Source organism: Amblyomma mixtum, chromosome 1, assembly GCF_055824585.1.
Source record: "Amblyomma mixtum isolate Tamu chromosome 1, ASM5582458v1, whole genome shotgun sequence".
Classification (NCBI taxonomy): domain Eukaryota; kingdom Metazoa; phylum Arthropoda; class Arachnida; order Ixodida; family Ixodidae; genus Amblyomma; species Amblyomma mixtum.
The window spans coordinates 137,933,150-137,956,431 of NC_143012.1; the positions used below are offsets into that span (position 1 = coordinate 137,933,150).

At 47.8% G+C, this 23,282-nt stretch overlaps 1 protein-coding gene across 2 annotated transcripts in view; it reads left to right on the forward strand.

The window, feature by feature from the left end:
- Window positions 1–775: 775 nt before the first annotated feature.
- Window positions 776–23,282, forward strand: part of LOC149367712 (protein O-mannosyl-transferase Tmtc3-like) — a 419,945-nt gene continuing 397,438 nt past the window's right edge. For both annotated transcript variants that reach the window (XM_089557174.1, XM_089557183.1), the window contains exon 1: window positions 776–1,008. In XM_089557174.1, the coding sequence (XP_089413300.1) occupies window positions 949–1,008 (60 nt within the window). In that variant the 5' untranslated portion in view covers window positions 776–948. The remainder of the gene's footprint in view (window positions 1,009–23,282) is intronic.

Below are 23,282 nucleotides of genomic sequence, written 5' to 3' on the forward strand. Positions count from 1 at the left end.
CGAGACATGAAAATGATCAACCAAGAAAAAAACAGGAAATAAACATTTGCTTCGTAGCGTTATGTGCGAGGAGAAAATGGGGCGAACAGCCTTCGGAAACTTTTGCTTCTTTTTGTGCGAAGTGATTTCTTTCTTTTGCGACATTAGGTCGCTTTGAATTTATCTGGGCGAGAGATCAACACGGCACTTATGTTGGTCCATCTCAATAAACAACGATGATTGGACATGTCAGCCGGACCACGAAAAAAGTACGCGCTTTTAAAGACTAGATACATGTATGTCGGTATTAAGACAGTTACTATCAAATTCGTAGATACTCGAGGCACGCAAAACCTTCAGTAAAAAAGCAGTTACAATAATGAATAAGTAAGAATAATTGACGCATATAATGTTTTTTTCTTTTTATTGGAATACCGATTTCAATTAACTGCTGCTTGGACGGAGCTTTTTCACAACCTTGCGCGCGTACAGCCCGAACACATTTAGTAAGGTTGCTCATAATTTTTTCCTTCGTCTTTATTTTCTAAGGAGTTACTGCAAAACTAAAAGGAGATTAGGGACAAGAGAAAAACATGGTCCGGTTAAGAACCGCTGCTTTATGGGCAAACCATGTTTTGACCAAAGAAGCCGTTCTTCCACTTCTCCGCTCCCGAAGCCGAAACCGAAACCGATGCCATTTTCCCTTCTAACAAGTTCCAGCGGTGCCCGTGCGGGCGCGCGTCAGTGAGAACGGGTTCCTTTGCTTTTCTCTTTTTGGTTTCCCTTTCTCCTCGCTTTCCGTCTCCTCCAAAATGGCGTCCTGCAGTGGTTGTTTCCGCGACCGGTCCGCCGTCGGAATGTGGTGAATCCCTGTCCTGCGTGATCGGTGATCGCCACCGTGCGTCTCATTTTTCTGCGTTTGGTGCTAGTGATATTGTGTGCGCTGTGGATACAGCTCTTCCCTACGACATGACGGCCAAGAGCGCGGACCTGGGTCGGCGCAACCACAACGGTGCGAGAACTGCGAAGGTGAGGAGTCGGAGACCGTTTGTTTACGCTGGAGCGCTCGTGCGATATTCGTGCTTGAACTGTCAGCGCGTCAGGACTGCGTTATCAGTTACGTATTCGCGTAGCTTGTTCTGGCCGTGTCGCAGCACTGCGGGAGTTTCGAGCACACAGGTTTGCTTGTTTAGTACATTGCTTTGACTTATCTGTGCTCCGGAGCATGTGGTGCTTTGCGAGTAGACGGCTCGCAGTTATGATGTTGTTGTGAGTGCTGACGAAGTAATTGTGTTGGTCAAATTACCTACCATGTGTAGACTAGGTTCCTATTTGATCTCTTCCGGGTGTCTGGCACGCCGCGTGTGTTTCTTTTCGACGCCAGTGAGGCGGCCGATTTGATTGTGAAGTCTGACGCTGTCACTTTCGGTACGTGCGCTTCGCTTTTACTGTTCACTGCTTCTAGCCCATGGTGTTGTAGCCTGTACTGTGCATTACTGTGCGCCTGTAGATGTCACCTCTTTACTAAAGAGGCGAAAACCGAAACTTGATCGGACTGCAACAGGCGGCTCAAAAGTGTGGGTTCCTCGGCGGCGGGCCTGCTTTCTTTCAACGGGCGACGCATGGAGAGAAAAGACATATTCGCTGCAGCTTTCATAAAATTTTATCAGTGCATAGAAGTGCTGGGGCATCCGTGAATATTTTGCTGACGGTGTGGTTTAGACTTGAATGTGCTCATCATGTCCGACTTGTCTCCGGTCTCGGTAAGAAAACTTGGTTGCCTTTCTCGATGTGTGAACGTAACGCATATAGAACTGGCGAGCATATCAGTCACGATAATAGGCCAGTCATCTTGCGTTGGGTAGCAAATCATACATGCAAATATTCAGCCTGCTCCAAGGCGTACTCTTGTCGTTTCGTGAATGATATTCGTTTATGCTTTGCATAGTAGTTGAAACTCTCCCTAATGTCCTTTGACTAGTGGCGTCAGGCGCACAGTGTAAACTAATCATTGCTTGCTAACGATTTGGTCGGGGTGGCTCAGCTCTACACGAAACCTAGCAGCGTCTCATTATACTTGTACAGGCAGAGCTCAAACAGTCCAACACTCTTCCTGTTTATCTAATTGTAATGGGTGGAGAAAAAAGCGATTGGAGGATTTGTTATAAATTCTGTTCGTGAGAAGTTGATGTCATTACTGCCGGTTTTTTTTATATACTTTTTTTTGTCAAATGTGTGTCAAGAAATTGGAACGTGTATTACATGTTTGCATAGCTGTGTGATGCCGTCGTGTTAAAGTTGTGTGATTATGATCAACTTGTATGCGCGCGTTTTCTTGAAACGTTGTTTCAAATTCTATTCTTTTTTAATTTTTTTAATGTGCAGCACCGCATATGTATATTGCTGGCTTTCAGTGCCACACACTGCGCTGGATTTTGAATGTAATTTCGCGGCAATAAAACAAATACAATCACAATCGCATGGTAAGCTAGTACAGAAATAATGAAAAAGCATTGACAAGTAATGCAGACATACTATGAGCGCTAGCACTCACGCCGAATGAACTATATACCTTGTCGTGCTTACCTCTAGGTATAGTTCTGGCATTATGTGCAGGTTCTGCTGCCTCTACAGTAGTAAATGCTTCACTTGTATCGCTTTAGCCGCGTAACAGTCAGATTTATTCTCTAGCTATTACTTAGCGGATATTTTGAATAATGCATTTATCTATTTTTCTTCTTTGCAGTTCGAGCATCTATGAAGCACAAGCAAGTTAATTTTAGTTCTCCATAACTTGAACACAATGCTTCGTAGTCTAGACTTTACTGCACGCTATAGTGTTCGGTGTCACAGGGGAGCAGAACGCTCGGGTCAAACCCACCGCAGTAAACTTACGTGGCTTATAGCGCATGCGGTCACGTGATGCTGCCGTATTCTGTTGGCATTCGCGAGACACTCTGAAATGGATCTGGCCAGTTCACTTGCGTGCATCTGTGACCCTTGTTCGGCGGCCGCGCAGGCTAAAGCATGCCGAGCGATCGGCGCGACGTGAGCAGAGCTTTCGCAGGCGGGTGAAAATATTTCTTGTCTCGCGCTGCTTAACGTAATGAGCAGCGATTCTGCAGGAGGAATCGCGCATGTAGTTCAATGTTGTAGTATTTGTATCCCCGTGGTTTCCCGTGGCCCGGTACGCCGCTTTCGGGCGAGCCGTGCGCTATGGCGTCCGCAGAGGTATCGCAGCCTGCCGCGGTCAGCACCGCCGCGGCGTCGGCAGGGCCCGTCCGGCCGGTTGTCGGCTGAGACGCCATTTGCATAACAAACTGCGCGCCCCGCCCGCTCTTCTGTCTGCTCTTCTTCCTTCCCCTGCTTCGCCGACGGCCCTCGTGTGGCAGGTGGTTGCCGGCGTCTCCTGTATCGCCCAGCAGGATTGTCGGGATTATTGGAGGTGATCCTCGGGACACGCCCAGCACCCGCCCCGACTGAACGTCAGATTTGAAGCGCTGCACCAGAGGGGCCGGTCACCACCTCTGGGGGCGTTGGGCCGCGCTCTTCCACAGCCTGGCTGTGTCCCCCAACCTGCAACGAAACGTGACGATCGCTGCCTGTGCAAGTACCTCGTTCAGTTATTCAGGGTGGATGGTGGTCAGGAAAAGATGTCTTGTGGCAGCGTAACGCCCTCTAGCTGTTCGAACTGCACCGTACCTCATCCACATGATGCCCGGTGGTGCAACACGCTAGTTTCTTTTTGCCGGATTGGCAGTGTAGGCCCCGGAAGATCGGAGCGGATCGGGTCACCTTCCGGGCAGTCTCAGGGCCCCAAAAGGCGACTCCTCCGCAGTACCCACCAGTAAAAATGCGCCTCCCGCCTTGTGGCCTCCACCAGACACCCACCCACGCAGCGCAAGGGAATAGGGGCGCCCAAATCAGAGACCTAGTGGAAAGCCGCTCAGTGCGGATGCGAAATATGCAACCAAATACTGCTAACGCACATTTGTGACTTCACGAGGTATCATTGCCTGTACCCTCTTGTTTGCTTGTGTGCAAATAGATATGTTTACGATAAGAACAGCGCAGCATGTTCCGTTTCACTTGCAGTTGGTGTCGATGGCCGTTCGTACTATCAGCTTCCGTTGAAGGGGATGGCAGTTGACTGCGTCTTCCCGGCACTTTCCGGAGAGCCCAGTTCGGCCAACCCCTTCGGTCACGTGACTCCGGCGTTTACGGATCGGTCGAGATTAAAATTATGTTGTCAGGCCGGTATCTGTCCATCAAAAAATCAGTTAATGCTTTTAATACGCGAACAATGGTCTCTGCGCAAGTACTGTTCTTGCATACGCTACAGCTGAATGTAATTAGCATTGTAGGGATCAACCAAAGTGTCCGGAGTCCACCTTATACAGTGCTGTCCGTGACCGTAAAGCTTGCTGCCAGTTCTTCTCGAACGCGCCGCTGTGAGGCTGGCTTTTAGAACGTTCGCAACTACGGCAGTCACTATTATAGTACACGCGCTCATCCCTCAGGCATGGGCGGTATTGAAGATTGAACGCATGTGAGATACATGTGTCTTCGATGCTACCTTTCGATTCGTTTTGTTTATCTGTGTCAGATATACCGGGTGTTTCAGCGAACACTTTCAAAAATTTTCGAAAATAGGCTTTTTGGGGTAAAAATATGGCTTTTGCGGCATATTGCCAGTGTTTGCGGACACCGGAAGGCCGGTGAATTATCTATGGTAGTAAGCTAGTTAACTAATTTCTGATAACTAACTTTTTAACTATCAAACTGGTTGCAATTAGAGATTTGTAGGCAGTCGTTACTAATAGCCGTATCAGTTTATAGAATTTCGAAAACGCGGTTACCCGCGCCGCTGTGGCTCGACAAAACCAGGCTGCATCGTGCGAAAATGCATGCGCTTTCGAAACCTTGCAGGCAAAGCAACTTCTCCAGTGCACGTAACTAGTCGAAAAGCCAAATTTTGTCGAGACAGCGCCAAGGGTAATCGCATTTTCAAAATTCTAAAAACAGATATGGCTATTACTAGCGGCCGACTACTAATCTATAATTGCAACTAGGCGCCTAACTGTACTAGCTAAAAAGTTAATTATTAAAATTGGTTAACCACGTTACTACTTCAGACGATTCAGCGTCTTTCTTGTGTCTGCCAACACTGGTAATACTATGCCGCAAAAGCCATAATTTTATCCCAAAAAAAGCGTATTTTTGAGAATTTTTGAAAGTGTTCGCTGAAACACCGGGTAAGTCTGCAGATATATATGTTCTGTGTCCGCTTTCATGTCCTGTCTTGTGTGTGCGCAATTATTAAAAAAAAAAAGTTTGTGTGACCGCGCCGTATTGATGCGCTGTAATGCACAAACACGGCGCTGATAAGTAAGATGTCATTTAGCGTGTCCGATTTAGCCATTGCCGCGACATCTTCCTGACTTGTGCGAATAGCCGCCTGTGCGCGTTTTTGATTTCATTTGGTTGTTTCCTGTAATAAATACTTTAAGATCTTTTATTTTTTCTCTTCTTTCCAGTTTTATACACAGAACGTTCAACGTGAAACGTCTGCCGAGTCCACTGCTGGAGAAATAACTTACGGGCTTTATAATAAAACTTAAAAATGACACCGACCAAATGGAAAACAAAAAAAAAAAACACAAAAAATGACATTTCGGCTCCGCTACGGGATCCTTGTTCACAATGTCGCTTTTTTGTTACTTCTTCTTTTGGTCGGAGTCCTTTTTGAGTGTTATTATGATTGTCCCCCGACCAGACGAGATTTCGTCCAACGCTCGACTTCAACTTATCGGCTTTCCCAACCGCGGGGGCTTGCACCTTTCAACACTAAAGGCCCTCAACGAACTAAAAGTAACGACATGTCCTCCCTCCTCCTCCTATGTCGGCGCTCGTTCTCTCGGCTCCTCCCAGGCGCCGATGGTGGCGGCACCTCGACCGGCTGAAGCTAGCAAACGCTCCCAACGCTCGCCCTTTGCCGCGCAGGAGACCGCGCGTGCGTTTTCTGCCTAGGCTTTGCTCGAAATGAGGTCATGACATGGGAGATTAAAGTATTGGTTACTCAAATAACTGGCACGAGCAAAGTTGCACTCCTTTATCGAAAGTTTTTGTACTGCGATCAATTTGGTTGCGGTGCACGCGGTAGAGGTGTAGTCAGCTCCCGAGAATATAGAGTTTTAGAATAGGGGGCCCCTAGCTTTGGGGGCCCCAAGAAGTTTGGGGCGTCGAAGGGCGCATGCGCAGAACGCTAGGCCTGCCTTGCGTCTTGGGTTAACGTTAGCGGCGAAAGATTTTGGCGAAATAGCGTGCGCCCCAACGCTGCTCTACGTTCAGGCAACATGGTGGCGCCCGTCGAAGCGGGGCCTCTCGCTTCACCACCGATTCGTCGTTGTCGCTACGCTGTGCCCCACGTTCACGGCAAACTAAATGCGCTCGAAGCTATCGCTCTGTCTGAACTTGCCTCCACTACAAAATTTTAATGATAAAACACCCCAGATTTTCAGGTTGCTTCTGTGTTTACAGTGCTGCTAGGCTTAGCGAGTATGCGTCGTCATAGAGCTAATACGTATACCAACTCGTTCAGGCAACATGGCGGCGCTCGTCGAAGGGGGGCTCTCGCTTCACCACCCATTCGTTGTCGCCGCTACTCTGTGTATTAAGTACACGGCAAGCTAAAGGCGCACGAAGCTTTCGCTTTCTCTGAAGATGCCCGCATCACAAAATTTTAGCGATGAAATGCGCCATATCTTCAGATTGCTTCTGTGTTTACAAAGCTGCTAGGCTTAGCCAGTGCGCATTGTTTCGTCGCTTGGCGGGACGTTCGAATGGGGTTTCCCATCTCAATAAAAACACACACTAGTTATAATTTTTACTCTTAAATTGTGTGTATGCAATAATAACAGTTTCTGATGAAGAAATAAACGCATATTTTAAAATCTCTTCTAAGAGTATCTTTTTGCTTTGCTGTAGTGGCGCTGCAATCGCAAAACGCAAGCCTGGCCCCGCTGCGTAGGGGAGACCCCTGTTCTAAATCTCACCGGCGCACTCGTACGTAGCGCTGGGGCCCTCTATTTCCTTGGGGCCCCGTATTCTAAAATTCTCTAATGTCCTCAGAGAGTTGCTTCCCAACGCTTGTGTTTTGGCGCTCGCGGTGAACCACGCGTCCGAATCGTTTGTATTTTCTGCCTTCGATTCAGCCGCAATGAGATCATGACATGGTAAATTAAAAAAATTATAGTTATCCAAACAACTGCCCCTACCCATGCTGCACTGCTTTATCGGAACTTTTTTTACTGCGATCGCTTTGATTGCGGTGCGCACGGTGGAAATGGAATGCGCGAGCGAGCTTGCGGCACAGCACTGAACATCCTCGGAATGTTGTTTTTCGACTGGTTTCTTTTGCCGAATCTTATTCAAAATTCAACTCCGCCACGAGGAAATGGTTCGACATACGACTAGACGTGCGGCCTAGGTTTTATGTGGACGGATGGCGGTGTAATGCTGCCATAATACATTCTGCTTCCAAAGGCGCGTTTGCTCGTTCAATCGGCTGTGCTTAGCGCCTACTGATCTCAGTTTTAATTGTTTTTAGCGCAGGAAAGCTTAGCGATTATTTTGGAGTTCCTATATACCAGGGACATGTCGCGGCTAACGTTAAAAGGGCCCGACTTACGTTAGTCCCTTACTGTTTGTTGATGAATGATGATGATGATGATGTTTGTTGATGAATATGATGTCCTAGCTGCGCACTGCATAACACGATTGTGACCGGATGAATTTTGATACAGGGTTAATTGCTTGGGATGAATGACAGTAATCAAAAAAGGCTTTTAACCTCTGCTTTGCGGGTGGCTACAGCGCTGCACGACTCACTCGAATGTCGTTTGTTTAAGTGATTGTCATCTTGGGTCAGCATGTGCAATAATGGCTTATAAGAGGACATTGTCTTCCGTCGTGTAATTGCGATGCTTAACGCGCAGCAGCCTGGACTGCCGCAGTTAATCGCTTTGGGTCGAAGCAGCGTGAGGAAAGAAAATCAAGAGCTGAAGGACCAAAACTCGAGTTTACTCAGTCCTGTTCGAAGCAAAACGTTGTTCGTTTAGCAAGTTGCTTGACGCGAAAATTGAACGCACAAAACAAATGTATGCAACTATGTTTGACGGAGGTCCTCTCTTGCATTCTCAAGCATTATGCACGCAGATATCGAGTATTCAAGCGATAGTTCGGTTACTGTGCCTGGGAACAGTAACGACCGATTTTGTTATGAACCCAGCCACAACAAATACGGTCAGCAGTGCGCGCAACCTGAATGCTATAGACCTGCACCACGAGCAGCATGAACAGCGGGGGCTGCAGCAGCGAGAACCGCCCCTTTGGTAACGAGTTCGTGAGCGAAGGAGTCCAACTGCAACGAAACAAATACGTCCAGCGATGCACGCAACATGAAAGCTCGATCTACGCCGCGAGTAGCGTAAACGGCGGAGCTCTAACTGTTTACGTGAACTCGATAGAGTCGATGGAGTTTGCTTGTCGGGTAAAAAACCAGTTTGTCGAGTAAAATAAACGGCAGAGCGAGTCGAGTTAACTCGCCTGCAAGGGGGAGGTTAACTAACTCGCCTGACCCGCCTTTCTAAAAGCACCGAACCGAAGCGTCGGGTTAGCGGGAGAGGAGAGGATAAATGCGGACCTGCTTTGCTCTCGCACCGTCGCGCCTGCCAGACAGCGGTGCCGTGTCGTAGTCTTGGAGGCTGCCACTGCCCTATCCCTCTGCTGTGCTCGACGCTTGGTGTCGCTGCAGTTGAACCGGTCTCGACTCGCTACAACCGAATTTATGTAAACGCGCAGTCGTCGAGTTGGGCTGACCTTGCTCAAGAGTAGTAAAGGAAAACCTTGTAGTTTTGGAACGAAACAGAACAGCCTTAAACTCACCACAGTTTATTACTGATGAATTTTCAAGCGACCGTAAGTTAATTTGCTTAACGGTACACAGGCTTCGTGTACAAGGTCGTTAGCTTCCCTTCTTGTAAAGAATAAACTAGTGTCATCGCATCAGTTAGGTTTTGTATTGATTTGGCAATGCTTACAATATCATTTATGTAAATGTTAAACAAGAGCGGCCGTAAAATACTTCCCGGGGGTACACCGCGCCTTATATTTTTTAATGGAGATGCTTCTATGCTGATGGAAACAACTTGATTCCTGTCCGTTAAGTAGCTGCCTGATTTAGTGCGACGCCTCTGGTTACGTGATGTGATAATTTTTCAAGCAATGTTTCGTGGTTTATTCTATGTAATGCTTTTTGATAAAACTGATGAAAATTAAGTTAATTTTTACTTTCTGTATTACATAATTTTAGTTATTTTTTGTGTAGTGCAGTGGGAATCTAAAGCCACACCATACCGGCGTAATTAGTGAATGAGTGTCCAAGAAGTTGGACATCCTAATGAGTATAAGTTTTTCGAGGGGCTCGCGGAATAACGCTAAGATGGATATCGGCGTGTGATTTCTGAGGATATCTTTCCTACCGCTTTTGTACAAAACCGAAACTTTCACATTCTTCATTGCCTGCCAGTGGTTTAAGCTAGGTTGTATATATTGCCGCGAGTATTTGCAGTGTTTGTTTGTTCATTCTTCAAAGCTGCCGGCACGCCGCTTTATCGCTTTGTTTGTGATGCAAGACGCGCCTAGATTTATCTCGATTGATAGCATCCAGGCGGAGCCGATTCTACTTTGTGCCAGAATGTTCTAGCTACTTTCAAAGCTTTATCTCGAAAGTTCGCTATCGGCTTTAAAAAGAGCGTGGCCGAGAGCCGCCGGCATTCTGTTCGACGACCGCCGAGCACGCTTGTTGCTACATCGCCGCCGAGTGATTCAGTTCTTTGCGAGCGCAAGTCAGCCCAAATAAAGAGTTTCGTTTAGGAGCAATTCTCGCTGTGTTCCTGTTCGCCGGACTGCAGTCACCACTACGTGACAATATCAGCCAAAGATGGGAAGTTGAGATCAATCGCAGAAATTACTGGCTCCACCTTAAGTCCACCAGTACCCTCACGTTTGCTTTTCTTGAGCATCGTAGACGCATTCAGCACCTCGCACTCGTCGGTTGGAGCAAGAAATACAGGATGAGGCACTGGATCTTGCAGTTAGCTGATGGCATCATGGTTTTACGAACTGTCAACTAGTGTAGTGAAATATTCTTTTGAAATTTTCTGCCAATATACCTTTCCGCCTTTGTACCTTTCATTATTTATTTTAACCTCTTGTATAGCTTAGGCAGATTTATGAGGAGCTACTACGAGGCCTAATTTCTTCTGGATGTATTTCGGATTAACTATATCATCAAACATTCAGAAAAAGATAGCTGCATTTAGCTTGTTTCAATGTTTTATTAAAGTTTCTGTGTTTTCTGAAAATACTCAGTGAATTTAAGTCAGGGCTATACCTAAAATCATTTTATGTAGCTTGCTTTTTTCATTTTCATTAGGTAGGATGTTATCGATAATTTAGGCGCATATTTTCATTTCTTTACCTTTTTGTATTAAAAGTCTCGTGGATGTGCGCTACAAAACAGTCCAATAAAACGCTCATACTTTCTATCAGCTGTGGAGTATGATAGCACTTAATCCCAATACATAGTGCTAATTTCGTCTCGAAACTGCTGGAACGCGCAGATATTTGTATCTTGAAATAGAACATCAGGAGTGACCTCTTTCTTGAACATTGTCTGTCAGCAATAAAAAATATCGGCAAGTTGTTGCTAATAGCAGCATTAACTGCAGTCGAACATGAACAGTCAGGGGGTAAATTAGTGATGAGAATCTCAGCCAAAGTGGTGCTGCTTGCAGTAATACATATAGGGATAGGTACAGCGTTAGGCAAGATATGCGAGTCCAGAAGGTCAGAAATATCAATCTGCTTAGTATATTCTTTCATCATATCGGCATTAAGGTCACCTCCAAGGACTAATGTGCAATTATGCTCATTAGCGATAGAAAAATAGTGCATCAAGTGAGAGAACAAATTCATTGAAATTTCCACCAAGTGGTCTGAATGCTGCAGCAAATAAAAGGTTACAAGATTTTACACAAAGAACTTCGACATCCAGAGTAGATTTCGACAGTTCATTAAAATATTCGTAGATAACGCCTGTTTTCAAATACATGCAGACAGCATATCCTTTCTTTAGGCGTCTGTTTAGGAAAATAACATTGTATCCAGCAATAATCTTTGCAGCATCATGCGTAAGACATGTTTCAGTGAGCATTCTTAGTGAGATATGAAAGTTGAAATATTTAAGGAATAAGCAGGAGTCGTCATATTTATTGCATTCTTATCGGATATTTAAATGCAAGAATGTCAAAGCAGATGTATGCGACCTTGATATCAGTGAAGTCAACTGAGATTGGCTAATATATGACTCCATTTTAATGTAGAAAAAATGATCGGAGCGGCAAAGAAGTCACACACTGAACGGATGCTACACAAGTCCATCCAAATCTTCAGCACCTTTGACAACATCAGCGGACTCCTCTTCTGCCTGAAACACGAGAATCTATCCATCTTTGTGCCATAGGTATTGATAGCCAGCCTCCTTGGCCCACCTTTTCGTAGCAAAAAGCAGCTGCCTATTTTCGCCGGTCAGATTTTCAGTTTTCTTTGAGAAAGCCATTGGTCACGCTCATGTCGTCGTAGGAACCTGATTATAATGTCCGAAGAATTGTTCTGCAGCGCAAACACGCACAGACCAAGAAGGAGGCAAGACACACACACAGCGCTGAACTTACAACTAAGTTCTGCGCTAGTGTGTGTGTCTTGACTCCTTTTTGGTCTGTGTGTGTTTGCGCTGCAGAACTATCATTATGTATAATGTCTGGTTCTTTTCCTTCGAAGGCTGCCTATGGAGACCACCAGCCGAACTCGTCAGCTCACGCACACTGATAGCATTTGCAATCTCGTTAACCTTGCTCAATAGTTCATCGCCGTCGGTCTGTTCTGCCGTCCCCCTCGTCATTCCAGATCGAAGCTTTTCAAAGTCTTACTTTTCAAAGTAAATGCCCTTTTTTCGACTTTCTGAACACGTATATTTAGTTGTCTCAATTCCTCATCTCGTCGCTTCATAGTGCTGAAACATTCATCGTATTTATCAGATATGAGTGCAATAGATGCCTCTATCCCGTCTCTCTTCTGAGGCAGAAGGCCTAGCAACTCTAGTTTCCGATTGATGTTTTGCAATGGCAGCTTGAACATCAAAATCGCAAGAAACTAACCTTCTGACTGCTTCCCGACCGAAGCCTTCCGGTGCAGCGTGTCGAGCATTTCCATGCAGCAAAAGTTTCCCTCTTGGTCTTAAATGCTTTTTCAGCTACGCCAGTACATTTATTTTATTTTATTTATTTATTTATCACATACTGCGGACCAAATATGGTTCAAGCAGCAGAGGCACAGTACAAAACAGTAAAGTAGAAAACTGCGACCTTAAAAAAAGAAAAAAAAACACACATAATGACGAAACAAGTACTAAAAAAGGACGACCAAAGTAGGCTAAATAGGCACAGGAGGAAAGAAGCAACACGCAGTGTCAACATCATAGCGCGTCACAGGCAGCGCCAACCGACGGTTGAAATTACTCAGGGGAGGCAAGCAAAGGAGAATCATGAGGCAGTGCGTTCCAGTCATTAATACTTATAGGCATTCATGCGGGCAAAAGAGGGTTCAATGTAGTGTTTATGCTTATGACGAGATTTCTTAGAAGTCTGTTTAGTTATGTAATCCTGGGGGCCTATGCCTAGCTTTGAAAAATACAAACGACCAAGAAATTTAATTCGAGGCGTTTTTCTTCGTTCTCTTAAGTTTTCAAGCTTAGCTTCATGCAGCATAGCAGATGGAGAGTCCCGGCGTTTATAGCGGTTATATATAAGGCGCGCGGCTAGCCTCTGAATTTTTTCAATTTTTTCTATATCTACCATTGTGTAGGGGTCCCACAGAATACTGGCGTACTCCAACGAAGGTCATATTAGCGCTTTGTACGCCTTGCTTCTCAGTTCACTTGATGATCTTTCTAATTTGTGTTTTAAGAAGCCTAATTTTTTACGAGCTGAAGAGCATATGTTATTGATGTGCGCCGACCATTTAAGCCAGTTTGTAATTGTAATGCCTAAATACTTATATCCCACTACTTGTTTTATCATATTGCCGTCCATGTTATGAGAAAATTCCAGTTTGTTTCTTTTATTAGTAACACACATATTCACAGTCTTTTCAATGTTAATCATCATGTCCCATTTATTACACCATTCTGCTAGTAATTTTAGATTTGCGTCCAGCTCGAGTTGATCCGTAACAGAATTTATGGTTTTAAAAATGACGCAGTCGTCTGCAACAGAATAGCTGATACAGTTGTCCTGACAGAGTCGACGAAATCATTAATATAAATATTAAATAAGACTGGTCCTATTACAGATCCTTGGGGCACTGCCGAGTAGACATCTAAATTGTCAGAACAAGAGCCGTCTGTGTCTACATATTGTTTTCTGTTACTCAGGTACGATATAACCCAATTGATTATTTTGGAAGGTATACCAATTGTTTTCATCTTCAGGATTAATTTATTATGAGGCACCCTATCAAATGCTTTGGAGAAGTCCAAAAATATTATATCTACCTGGCCATTGATGTCTAGGACTTTAGCGATTTCGTTGATGGTTGCTATTCATTGCGTGTTGGGGGAAAAGCCGTGCCTGAACCCATGTTGCGCTTTATTTAGGATCTGGTTAGTATCTAAGAAGGTATTAAGATATTTCACAATAATATGCTCGAGCACCTTACAAGAAATACATATAAGTGAAATAGGTCGGTACCTACAAATTTCCGCTGGGCTACCTTTCTTGAAAACCGGAACAACACGAGCCAGGAGCCAATCAGTCGGTACTTTACCAGATTTTAAAGACTTATCAAATATTATTTGAAGAAATTTAGCTTTCAGCTGTGCGTATCTTTTAAGAAAAATGGCTGGAATTTTATCCGGACCTGTCGATTTATTTGCGTCTAGCCGTAAGAGCAGTTCAACTACACCCTCCAAAGTCATGGACAGGGTGTCTGATCCATCCATTGCTGCTGTGAGATCACTACTATTGCCTGGCTTCGAAAAAGTTCAATATTTCCGCTATTTGCCTGGAGTCTGTAACGACATTGTTGCCTGCCACTATCTGCTCGATTCGTCGAAGACTTTTCTTCCCTAGGAACTGCCAGAATTTTCGTGGGCTGTCTGAAGCAAAACGGCTGAGAGTGTCAGTGAAATAACGTTCCCGAGACTCTCGCAACTTAACTGTGAGTATAGTTTTTAGTTCCGTAACCACCTCGTCGTCAGCTCGCTTTAATTTCCTACGGCGCTTCAACCTACGTTTTATCTGGAGGAAATCTCTGCTTATCCTAGGGTTCCCTCGGCCACCCTTTTTCAGCTTTTTACCCGCTTTTTACAGGCATGGTAATCATTGCACTCCATACAGCTCAGTAACGATTTGCGGGGAGCGCTTGTTTGCAAGATCAATAAGCACTTTCGTCTGGGCGAGTTGGTTCATAGCAGCAATTAAAGGAATAAAATTGCGCAAAGGGATTGAGGAAGAAAACGCAAGAGACGTGAGGACAGGACAGAGCGCAAACTTCCAACTAGTTTTTATTTCTGTGACACCAGCTGCTTACATACCAAGTGTGAAATCAATTATCACAATCATGACAGGTAAAACACTGCGCACTCAACCAGCAAAAAAAAACACAGCCAAGCAAGGAGGAACACCGCTCATATCTCATCTTATCGAGCTAACGAAACAAAAGGAAAAAACCGCTGCGCCAGGACGGCTGCAGAAAAGAAGGTGACGCCAAGCATATACGAACGCATACTCACACATGCGACACTGCGCGCGTGCACAGACAGCTCAGCTCAGCTCAGCGCACGCACACACACACACACACACACACACACACACACACACACACACACACACACACACACACACACACACACACACACACACACACACACACACACACACACACACACACACACACACACACGCACGCAAGCACATACACACACACACACGCACACACGCACACACGCACGCACACACACACACACACGCACGCACACACACACACACACACACACACACACACACGCACGCAAGCACATACACACACACACACACGCACGCACACACGCACGCACGCACGCGCACACACACACACACACACACACACATACACACACACACACACACACATACACACACACACACACACATACACACACACACACATGCAACGTAAAACCTATCCTTCTCGCTCATCCCCGCCGCACCCCCCTTATCGTCGGCCTTCGTTTTTCTGACTGGTTTACCTGAAAAATATCTGCCAACTGGACCAGATTTGGAGTTGAGTTGAGGCGCTGTAAGCTACAGGTGGGGTTAGCCTTGCGGTTTCTGCAGGCAGTCGTTCCACCGTAGCGATACCTACAATAACTAAATCACATACTCCGTAACCGAAGTCACAAACACAAATAATAGTCACTCCTGCTGCCACCATGTGGAGACTAGGTCCGTGTTCATTAAGTACTTTAAAAGAAGACGTGAAGCCTCCTCTCTAAAGAATTGGTTCCCGCGCGTGAAAACAATGTCCTGAAGGGAGCCGTGAGGGAGTCCTGCCGTCTTGAGAGAACCGAATAACACGCACCTTTTTCGCGTTGCCCAGATTTGGACTCGCGGAAGCGTAAGTTGTAAAGTGGAGGAGGAGAGTGCAGATTTGGACTCTCCTCCTCCACTTTACTCCTTACGCTTCCGCATTTCTCTCTTCCATCACTACCCCATCTCTACACCGCCATTTCATTCTCCCCACTTCTTTATGGCCCTACTTTCATCCTCCGCCGTGCACTTCGCTTTGGTATGCTCATGCCGGTTCGCCGTACACTTCGCTGCCAGTTACACCGGCAACGACGACGACGGCGAAGCCAGAGACGGCCGGGCGCCTGGGAGCTGCGCTCTAAAACGGCCGAAAGAGCGAGTGCGAACGGGCGCCCGTAAGGCCGATCGAACTGACGGTCGGTGTCTGGAAGGCCGAGACCTAGAGAATAGGACGTCGTTGCTAGTAAGATTTTGTTGCGAAAGCAACACTACGCCAGCCGGCTCGCCTCGTCGCGTGGTCGCACTTCAGCCGTATGCCGTGGCCCACGAACGACCTTGAGCCGCCGTTGCCTAGCAACGCCGCAGCCACGCTCCAACAGATGGCGCCGCCGTCGACGCCGCTGCCGTCGGTGGTGGTGGTGAAAAACATTTATGGGCAATTAAATTTTTTACAGAAAGGTGATTGGGGTAGGACCCTATTGGCCCTTACCCCTTACAATACTAGGTGCATTAAGGATAGTTGCCGGGCCAGTTGGTACATGATCTTACCGTAAAACAGCGCGCTTACACGGGACGAAGACAGCGCTGAACTTACAACTGCCAGAAAGGAATACAAAAAACAAAAAAACAAAAGATTGTATTCCTTTCTGGTATTTATTGCGAGCAATACAATAAACCACGCAGTTGTAAGTTCAGCGCTGTGTTTGTGCATGTCTTCTTTCTTCGTCCCGTGTAAGCGCACTGTTTTACGGTGAGAATACTAGGTGGAGCCCCTATTCCGGTGCCCCATTGGCAAGCAACGCCGCCCGCGTCCGTTGAACCAAAGCCTTTTGGCTCTTCAGGTCTTGGCAGCCGAGCAGGGCCGCCTCCCAGTCCTCTCTGGTGGGGTTTGGGTTGGGGGGGATAGATTGGTTTGATTGACACGCCCAAACGAGGTGTAAGGTGTCAGCCACCTCCCCACAGAACTGGCACGCGCCATCAAAGGATGTATTGAAATGTTTAAGCACCGCCGGGCACAGTACAGTGTTAGTAAGAATTTTGATGAGGAGGCGCTCGTCAGCGCGATCCAGACCCTTACAAGGGGCCGGGTAGCGCCGGTGCTGCTTCTTGTAGTAATCGGTGATTTGTTTGAGTGTAAGGTCCAGATTGTCTGATTGGGATTACCCTTCCAAAGACAGGGAGATAGCCCGGGGAGAGAGTGCGCGGGCGGCCTGATCGGCCTGTTCGTTTCCCTGGAGTCCCCGGTGACCGGGGGCCCAAATCAGGTTGCGTGGAGTTGGATCTTCGCATCGACAGCTGTATTCCAGTATGCGCCAGGCAAGCGGGGGAGCCCAGCCCAACTCGTAGTTCCGACAGGCCCCTCGCGAGTCGGTGATGATGTGTTTTGACTTCGGATTCGTGAGAGCCAGAGCAATGGCAATCTCCTCCGCGTGTGTTGAGCTGTAGGCTTTGAAAGTGAGCCCGTTAACTGTGTTTGTGTTGTGTACGACTGCGGCCGTGTACCACCCCCCGTGGTGTTAGCCGGGAACGTCCACGTAATACACGTGTTCTTGGTTACCATAGTATCGCGCCAACGCTTCCGCGCGCGCCTGGCAACGACCGCTATGGTCTCCTCTGGACATGTTGCGGGGAAGGGGTCGGACCCGGAGGGCGCGTCTCCAGGGTTCTGGCACTCTCTCCCTTTCCTCAATGTGGTAGTCATGTTTGATGTGTAGCCGGTCCAAGAGGTGGCGACCGGACGTGGTCTGTGCAAGACGCGTGTATTGGTTGACTAAGTGGGCTTCTCGGAGCTCCCGGAATGTGTTCACCACGCCCAAGGCCAGAAGCCTCTGGTTGGACGTGGCGACCGGGAGATCCGCCGCTCGCTCCACCAGGTGTGCTCCGCTGGGGTAGAGGGAGAGGAGGTGTCGCCTCGCGGGGATGTGTATATATATGCGCTTCGCCTCAGTGGATTCTAGTGTGAAAGCAACGGGAGCGAGCGCGGCTTCGGCCGCTTATCTGTTTTTTTCAGGCAGCGTCTGCTTCGGCGGACGCGGTTGTTGCTGCGACGCACCTCTTTTCTTTCATTTTTTCTCTTTTCTCTGCTCTTTTAACTCTCCTGTACCTGCACGTGGCAGCGGTGGTGGCTCGGCTGGAGCCAGTTGGCAGGCCCGTGCAATTTCCTTTTCATCCTTCTCTCAGTCACAACAACAACAACACAACAGTCGATTCTAGTCAAGAGAGGCAACAACGAAAGAACGAAGTGAGGAAAGACAACGCGCCGCACGACTCCTGAAGCGTCGTAACGAAGATGCGGCTAGAAGAAGTCGTGCCACGTCCCGGAGTGACTCTGCAACTGCGGAAGAGACTGGTTTGAGTTCTCGAGAGCGCCGGAACGAGACGCTGCGTAGACGACGAGCGAGTTGCTTTTACATTCAACTAGGGTTAAGCGGAGATAAACCACAGCCAACTGTTTTGTGTTGCGATCGTCGTCTCGTGACTTCCTGTAGCACGTGATTCCGTAGCACAGTGAAGAAGAGGGTCTCCCGCCGTCCCGCATTTCTTCCTCGACCAGGAGGCGCCCTTGCAGTACCGCCCCACAGAAGCAGCTGGTGGCCGAGAAACGCTGGCAACCGCAGCGGCTAAAGGAAAAGGGGACGTCGAGGCTTTTCCGAATCGCTCGCGAGCCAACTCAGGCCTGCTGTTTCGCTAAAGCAGTGAACGATTCGCAAACGCCGCCAACGCTCGTGGGGCACCAGAGATGAACGCGCAAGTTGAGGAATGGCGCGACGACGGCGCGTGCTGCTCGAGATGCTGAGAGCCCGCAATCATCGGATCGCTGCGCGCGGTGCTCGGCGGAATGCGTACCGGGCCTGGAGCGACGCGCTAGGCTGCCGCCTCTCAGGAGGCATTCTTCGGCGCATTCCGCGCGAGCACCAAAGAATGCCTTCCGAGATGCAAGCAGATCGAATGCTCTCTATGCAGTGCGGGTCGCGCTGCGATGCCAGCTGCACCACGCTGAGCCAGACTCTTCTGACGCAAGGCTGTAGGGAGTAGCGGTAAAGAACTTTGCTATAGGGTGAAGCGTGGTATTGTCTCGAGTCAGCGATACGACATTCAGCCACTGCACAGACATATACGGAAGCGCCGCGCCGCGTTTACTCTGTTACTAAGCGTTGACGCTTAGCAAGAAGAGATTTCATTTCATTTCACTTATTTTCCTTAAAGGCCCGGTGAGGGGCATTACATAAGGGGTGGGTACAATAATCGTTGGCGGCAAGTGTTAACACGATGACAAATGAGCATGAAGATTATCAGCGAAATTCGCGGAGCACATGATGGCTGCAATGTCGCTGGGATGGTGGTGGTGAAAACTTTTTAATAAACAACAGGAGAGTTTGCAGACCAATAATGGCCCTTTACATAGGTGGAGTCCTTAGTCCGGGACCCCGCTGGACGAGGCCGCTACTCGCGCCCTTTGGACTAGAGCCCTTTGAGACTCCAGCCCTGAGCAGTTGAGCAGGGCTGCCTCCCATGCCTCTCGGGAAGGGGAAGGATTGGGTGGAAGGGAAGGATTCTTTGACAGGCCCAAACCATGTGGAAGGTATCGGAAACTTCCCCACAGTGAGGGCAGCGCCCATCAATTTTGGGGTCGAAATGTTTCACTATTGCAGGACACAACAGAGTGTTGGTCTGCAAGCGCCTCAGAGTTCGGTCATCAGCTTTACTCAGGCCCTTAGCAGGGACCTGGAAAAGCCGATGGCGTTCGCAATAGTCGTCCAGAATTTCTCTGAACCGCAGAAGCGGTTGCACAATCTCCGAGCCGGAAGAGCCTGGGTGAAGTGCCCGGTAGGTAAGCGCTCGGGCAGCCGCGTCCGCAGCCTCATTACCTCTAACGCCCTGATGGCAAGGTCGTTCCAGTCCACAATGGCACGGGGGAAAAATGAGGCTGCAAAAGTAACCGTGCGGGCACGTGGTCAAGAAACTTGGAAAGGATGAGAAGTGCGATGAGATATGCGGGTTGGCGGGACGATGTAGGGTGCGTAGGAAAGTGAACTGTGCTAAAATTTGTAGAATAAGCAAAGGCTGGCGATGCGGCGACGAACTCAGAGGAGTGATAAGCCGGATTTATCTTGCGTTTAGCATGAGTCGTTATTATGGTTTATTGGTTTCTTAGGGTTTAACGTCCCAAAGCAACTCAGGCTATGAGGGACGCCATAGTGAAGGGCTTCGGAAATTTCGACCACATGGGGTTCTTTAACGTGCACTGACATCGCACAGTACACGGGCCTCTAGAATTTCGCCTTCATCGAAATTCGGCCGCCGCTGCTGGGATCGAACCCTCGTCTTTCGGGTCAGCAGCCGAGCGCCGTAGCCACTGAGCCACCGCGGCGGGTGGTCGTTATTATGGTGCGCTCGTTTACGAAGCTTTAGTAACAGCAGCTTACCGCGTACCTTTCCTTTTAAGTCCGACTGTGTGCACGTAGCACGGAAACCTGGTGAGGATTGTTTTCGTGACTTTCTCTTTCCACCTTTGAAACTTCACCACGACGTCGCCAGTGTCGCAATACTGTCGTAAAATTCTCTTGTGACAAAATTCCACCATTCCCGCCTTCATCGGGCCAAAGAAGTGGTAACCACTACAACCACAGGAACGCTGCGCCATTGCAGCTGTGATTACCGGAAATTCCAGACAGCGCGTTATCTTCTATGCAGGCGTGGCACTAGCATATTTATCGCCGGAAGTTTCGTTCATATATTCGCCGCGAGCATGCGACACAGAGGGAATGACCCGATGCGGAGAAAGGCCAGGATATGGCCCTCAGGGCACATCAAAAGGCCGTGTACAGAGGCGTCAGCAGCAGCACGCGAGGAGAGTTTCGCAAAGGTCGACCCGTAATGCGGGCGGCGGAAATCAAATGTACACTCACGAAACGAATATCTCTCAAAGGCACGTGGTGGAAACCCTGCGCGGCGCAGCACTGCGGCGGAAAACTTTCAACGACTTGCAGCGTCAGCAACGTCCTCGCCGTGTGCGCATTTAGCCCTTAATGGCTCCAGATAGGAATAAAGCGTTCAGACAGCCGACGTTTGCCGACACAATGTGACCGTTTCGGGTCGGCGGGCGAGTATGGAAGGATAAAACAGAACAAAAAAGTGACCTGGTATACGGGGACGGAAAAGTGCGAACCCGCGCCAATGTCCCTGCCTCGTCGTCGCCCGGTGCGAGCCCCGCCAGCTGCTAAATGATTTTCAAGAAAAGGATGCACTTTATGCGAGAAAAATGAACACAAAAAAAAGCGAGACGAAGAACACGTGGCTCGGAATACCGTTTTATGCTAGTTTTATTCTGCTTTTCTTTCTGTTGCATTACATTGGTTCGTTTCGTCCCTTCACTTTCCGAACGGCAGCTCCCCCGGAAGTACTTTCGCCGTAACGTCGTTTTCCTTGTCTTTTTTTTTTTCTCTCACTGCCTGTACATTTCGCTATGTTTTGCAGCTTTATCATTCCTTCCAATGCGCCTGGTAGCACATCTGCTTCCCTCTCAGGAGTGATTCGCAGGGGGTGGCTGGAAAGAATATTGAACAACCCCCATCATTTCCGAATGCTGCAAGCGAGCACCATGGGCGGTGTGAGAACGTTACTGAACGCGCTCGTTGCTTGTCACGCGTATCATTGTGGCGAGTGTGTGTGCATTTATATATATATATATATATATATATATATGCTCGGTTATATTAGTCAAAGTCAACTTCGGGAGAGTTAACTGTTCGTTTGCGCTATAAAACATAAAGAAATGAAACAGAACAGAAGAACAACCAGAAGAAAACTATATGCAGGGTGTCGAGGCTAATTTTGGACAAGGGTTAAAAGATAAAATATTTGAGGTAGGCCAGGGAAACCATTTACATACACCTACCAACCGGCTTGCGCATTATAGGATTTTTTTGTATTGTAATTAATTAATTAGCAATTAAAATAATTTTTCGAAACGCGTAAATATTGACTTTAGACAGCAACTGTGAATGGCAAAGTTGGAGAGCACTTTCAGAAACCCCCATTCTATTTATTTGCGATAAAGAAAGACTCACGTGTATCTTTTTTCCGAGCTGCAAAGAAAGCTCGCGAAATGCAAAAAAAAAAAAAATCACGCGACTAGCGCATTCGCGCGCCGCGATTGTGCTGCTCTCAGTCCTGACTTGCCTGTACGAAATCAGCTGCTGGTGTGGCGCGACGACCTCATGGCTCCGGCAGGGCGATGTGTCGACGGTGTTTGCAGACTGGCTCGCGCGGGCGTCGCAACCACCGTGGGCATATCGGCCTGACGGAGCAGTGGGGTCGTCGCGCAACACCAGCAGCTGATTTCGTACAGGCAAGTCAGGACTGAGAGCAGCACAATCGAGGCGCGCGAATGCGCTAGTCGCGTGATTTTTTTTTTTTGCATTTCGCGGGCTTTCTTTGCAGCTCGGAAAAAAGATACACGTGAGTCTTTCTTTATCACAAATAAATAGAATGGGGGTTTCTGAAGGTGCTCTCCAACTTTGCTATTCACATTTGATGTCTAAAGTGAACATTTACATATTTATAAAAATTATCTTAATTACTCCTCAATTCATAGCAATACAAAAAAAATGTCATGATGCGCAAGCCGGCCGGTAGCTGTATGTAAGTGGTTTCCATCGCCTACCTCAAATATCTTATTTTTTAACCCTTGGCTAAAGTTACGCTCGACACCCTGTATATATATATGACTGTCTCGGGGATAAACATGACGAAACCTCCGATTCCCCCAGAGCAGCCTCTTTAAACCGTCTGTACCGCCCTTAGTGGCGGTAACAGCCAGCTGGGTAAATTCTCAAACGCTCGGTCTGTCAGGGCTTGGGGAAAGGATGATGCACCGAACCAAAGCATTGGGAAAGGAGATATGTCTTCCCCTTCCAATGCTACACAAGCAAACTCATAAGCTCATAACGCTTCGGCATACTTACGAACTCATAAAAGACAAATATTGTAAATACACAAGGTGGTCGAAAACCCGTCTCCGGGGCAGACTGCATCATCACTTCGTCATCACTGAAAAACCTCAGGGACCATAGCATGCACGTCAGCGGCCGAACCTGGCCTGTCCCTAAAAGCGTCCAATGGCGCAAACTATACAAACTGGCAGTTTTCTAAACCCCCTCTTATACAGCAGGATCTTTCCGCAACGGATAGACCCTATGTGGAAACACTGCTCAACTCTGGCCACTCTCATACACATGGCGTGGACTTGTACACACTACAACACAAACAACTCAAACACCCCAGAGACGTGGGAGTCTCTCCTGCATACTTACGAGCCAGCTCATCCAACGCCGGCTTATCCAGCGCACGGTGGAGGCCGCGACATCCCAAGGGATCCCCGCCGACCTCCTC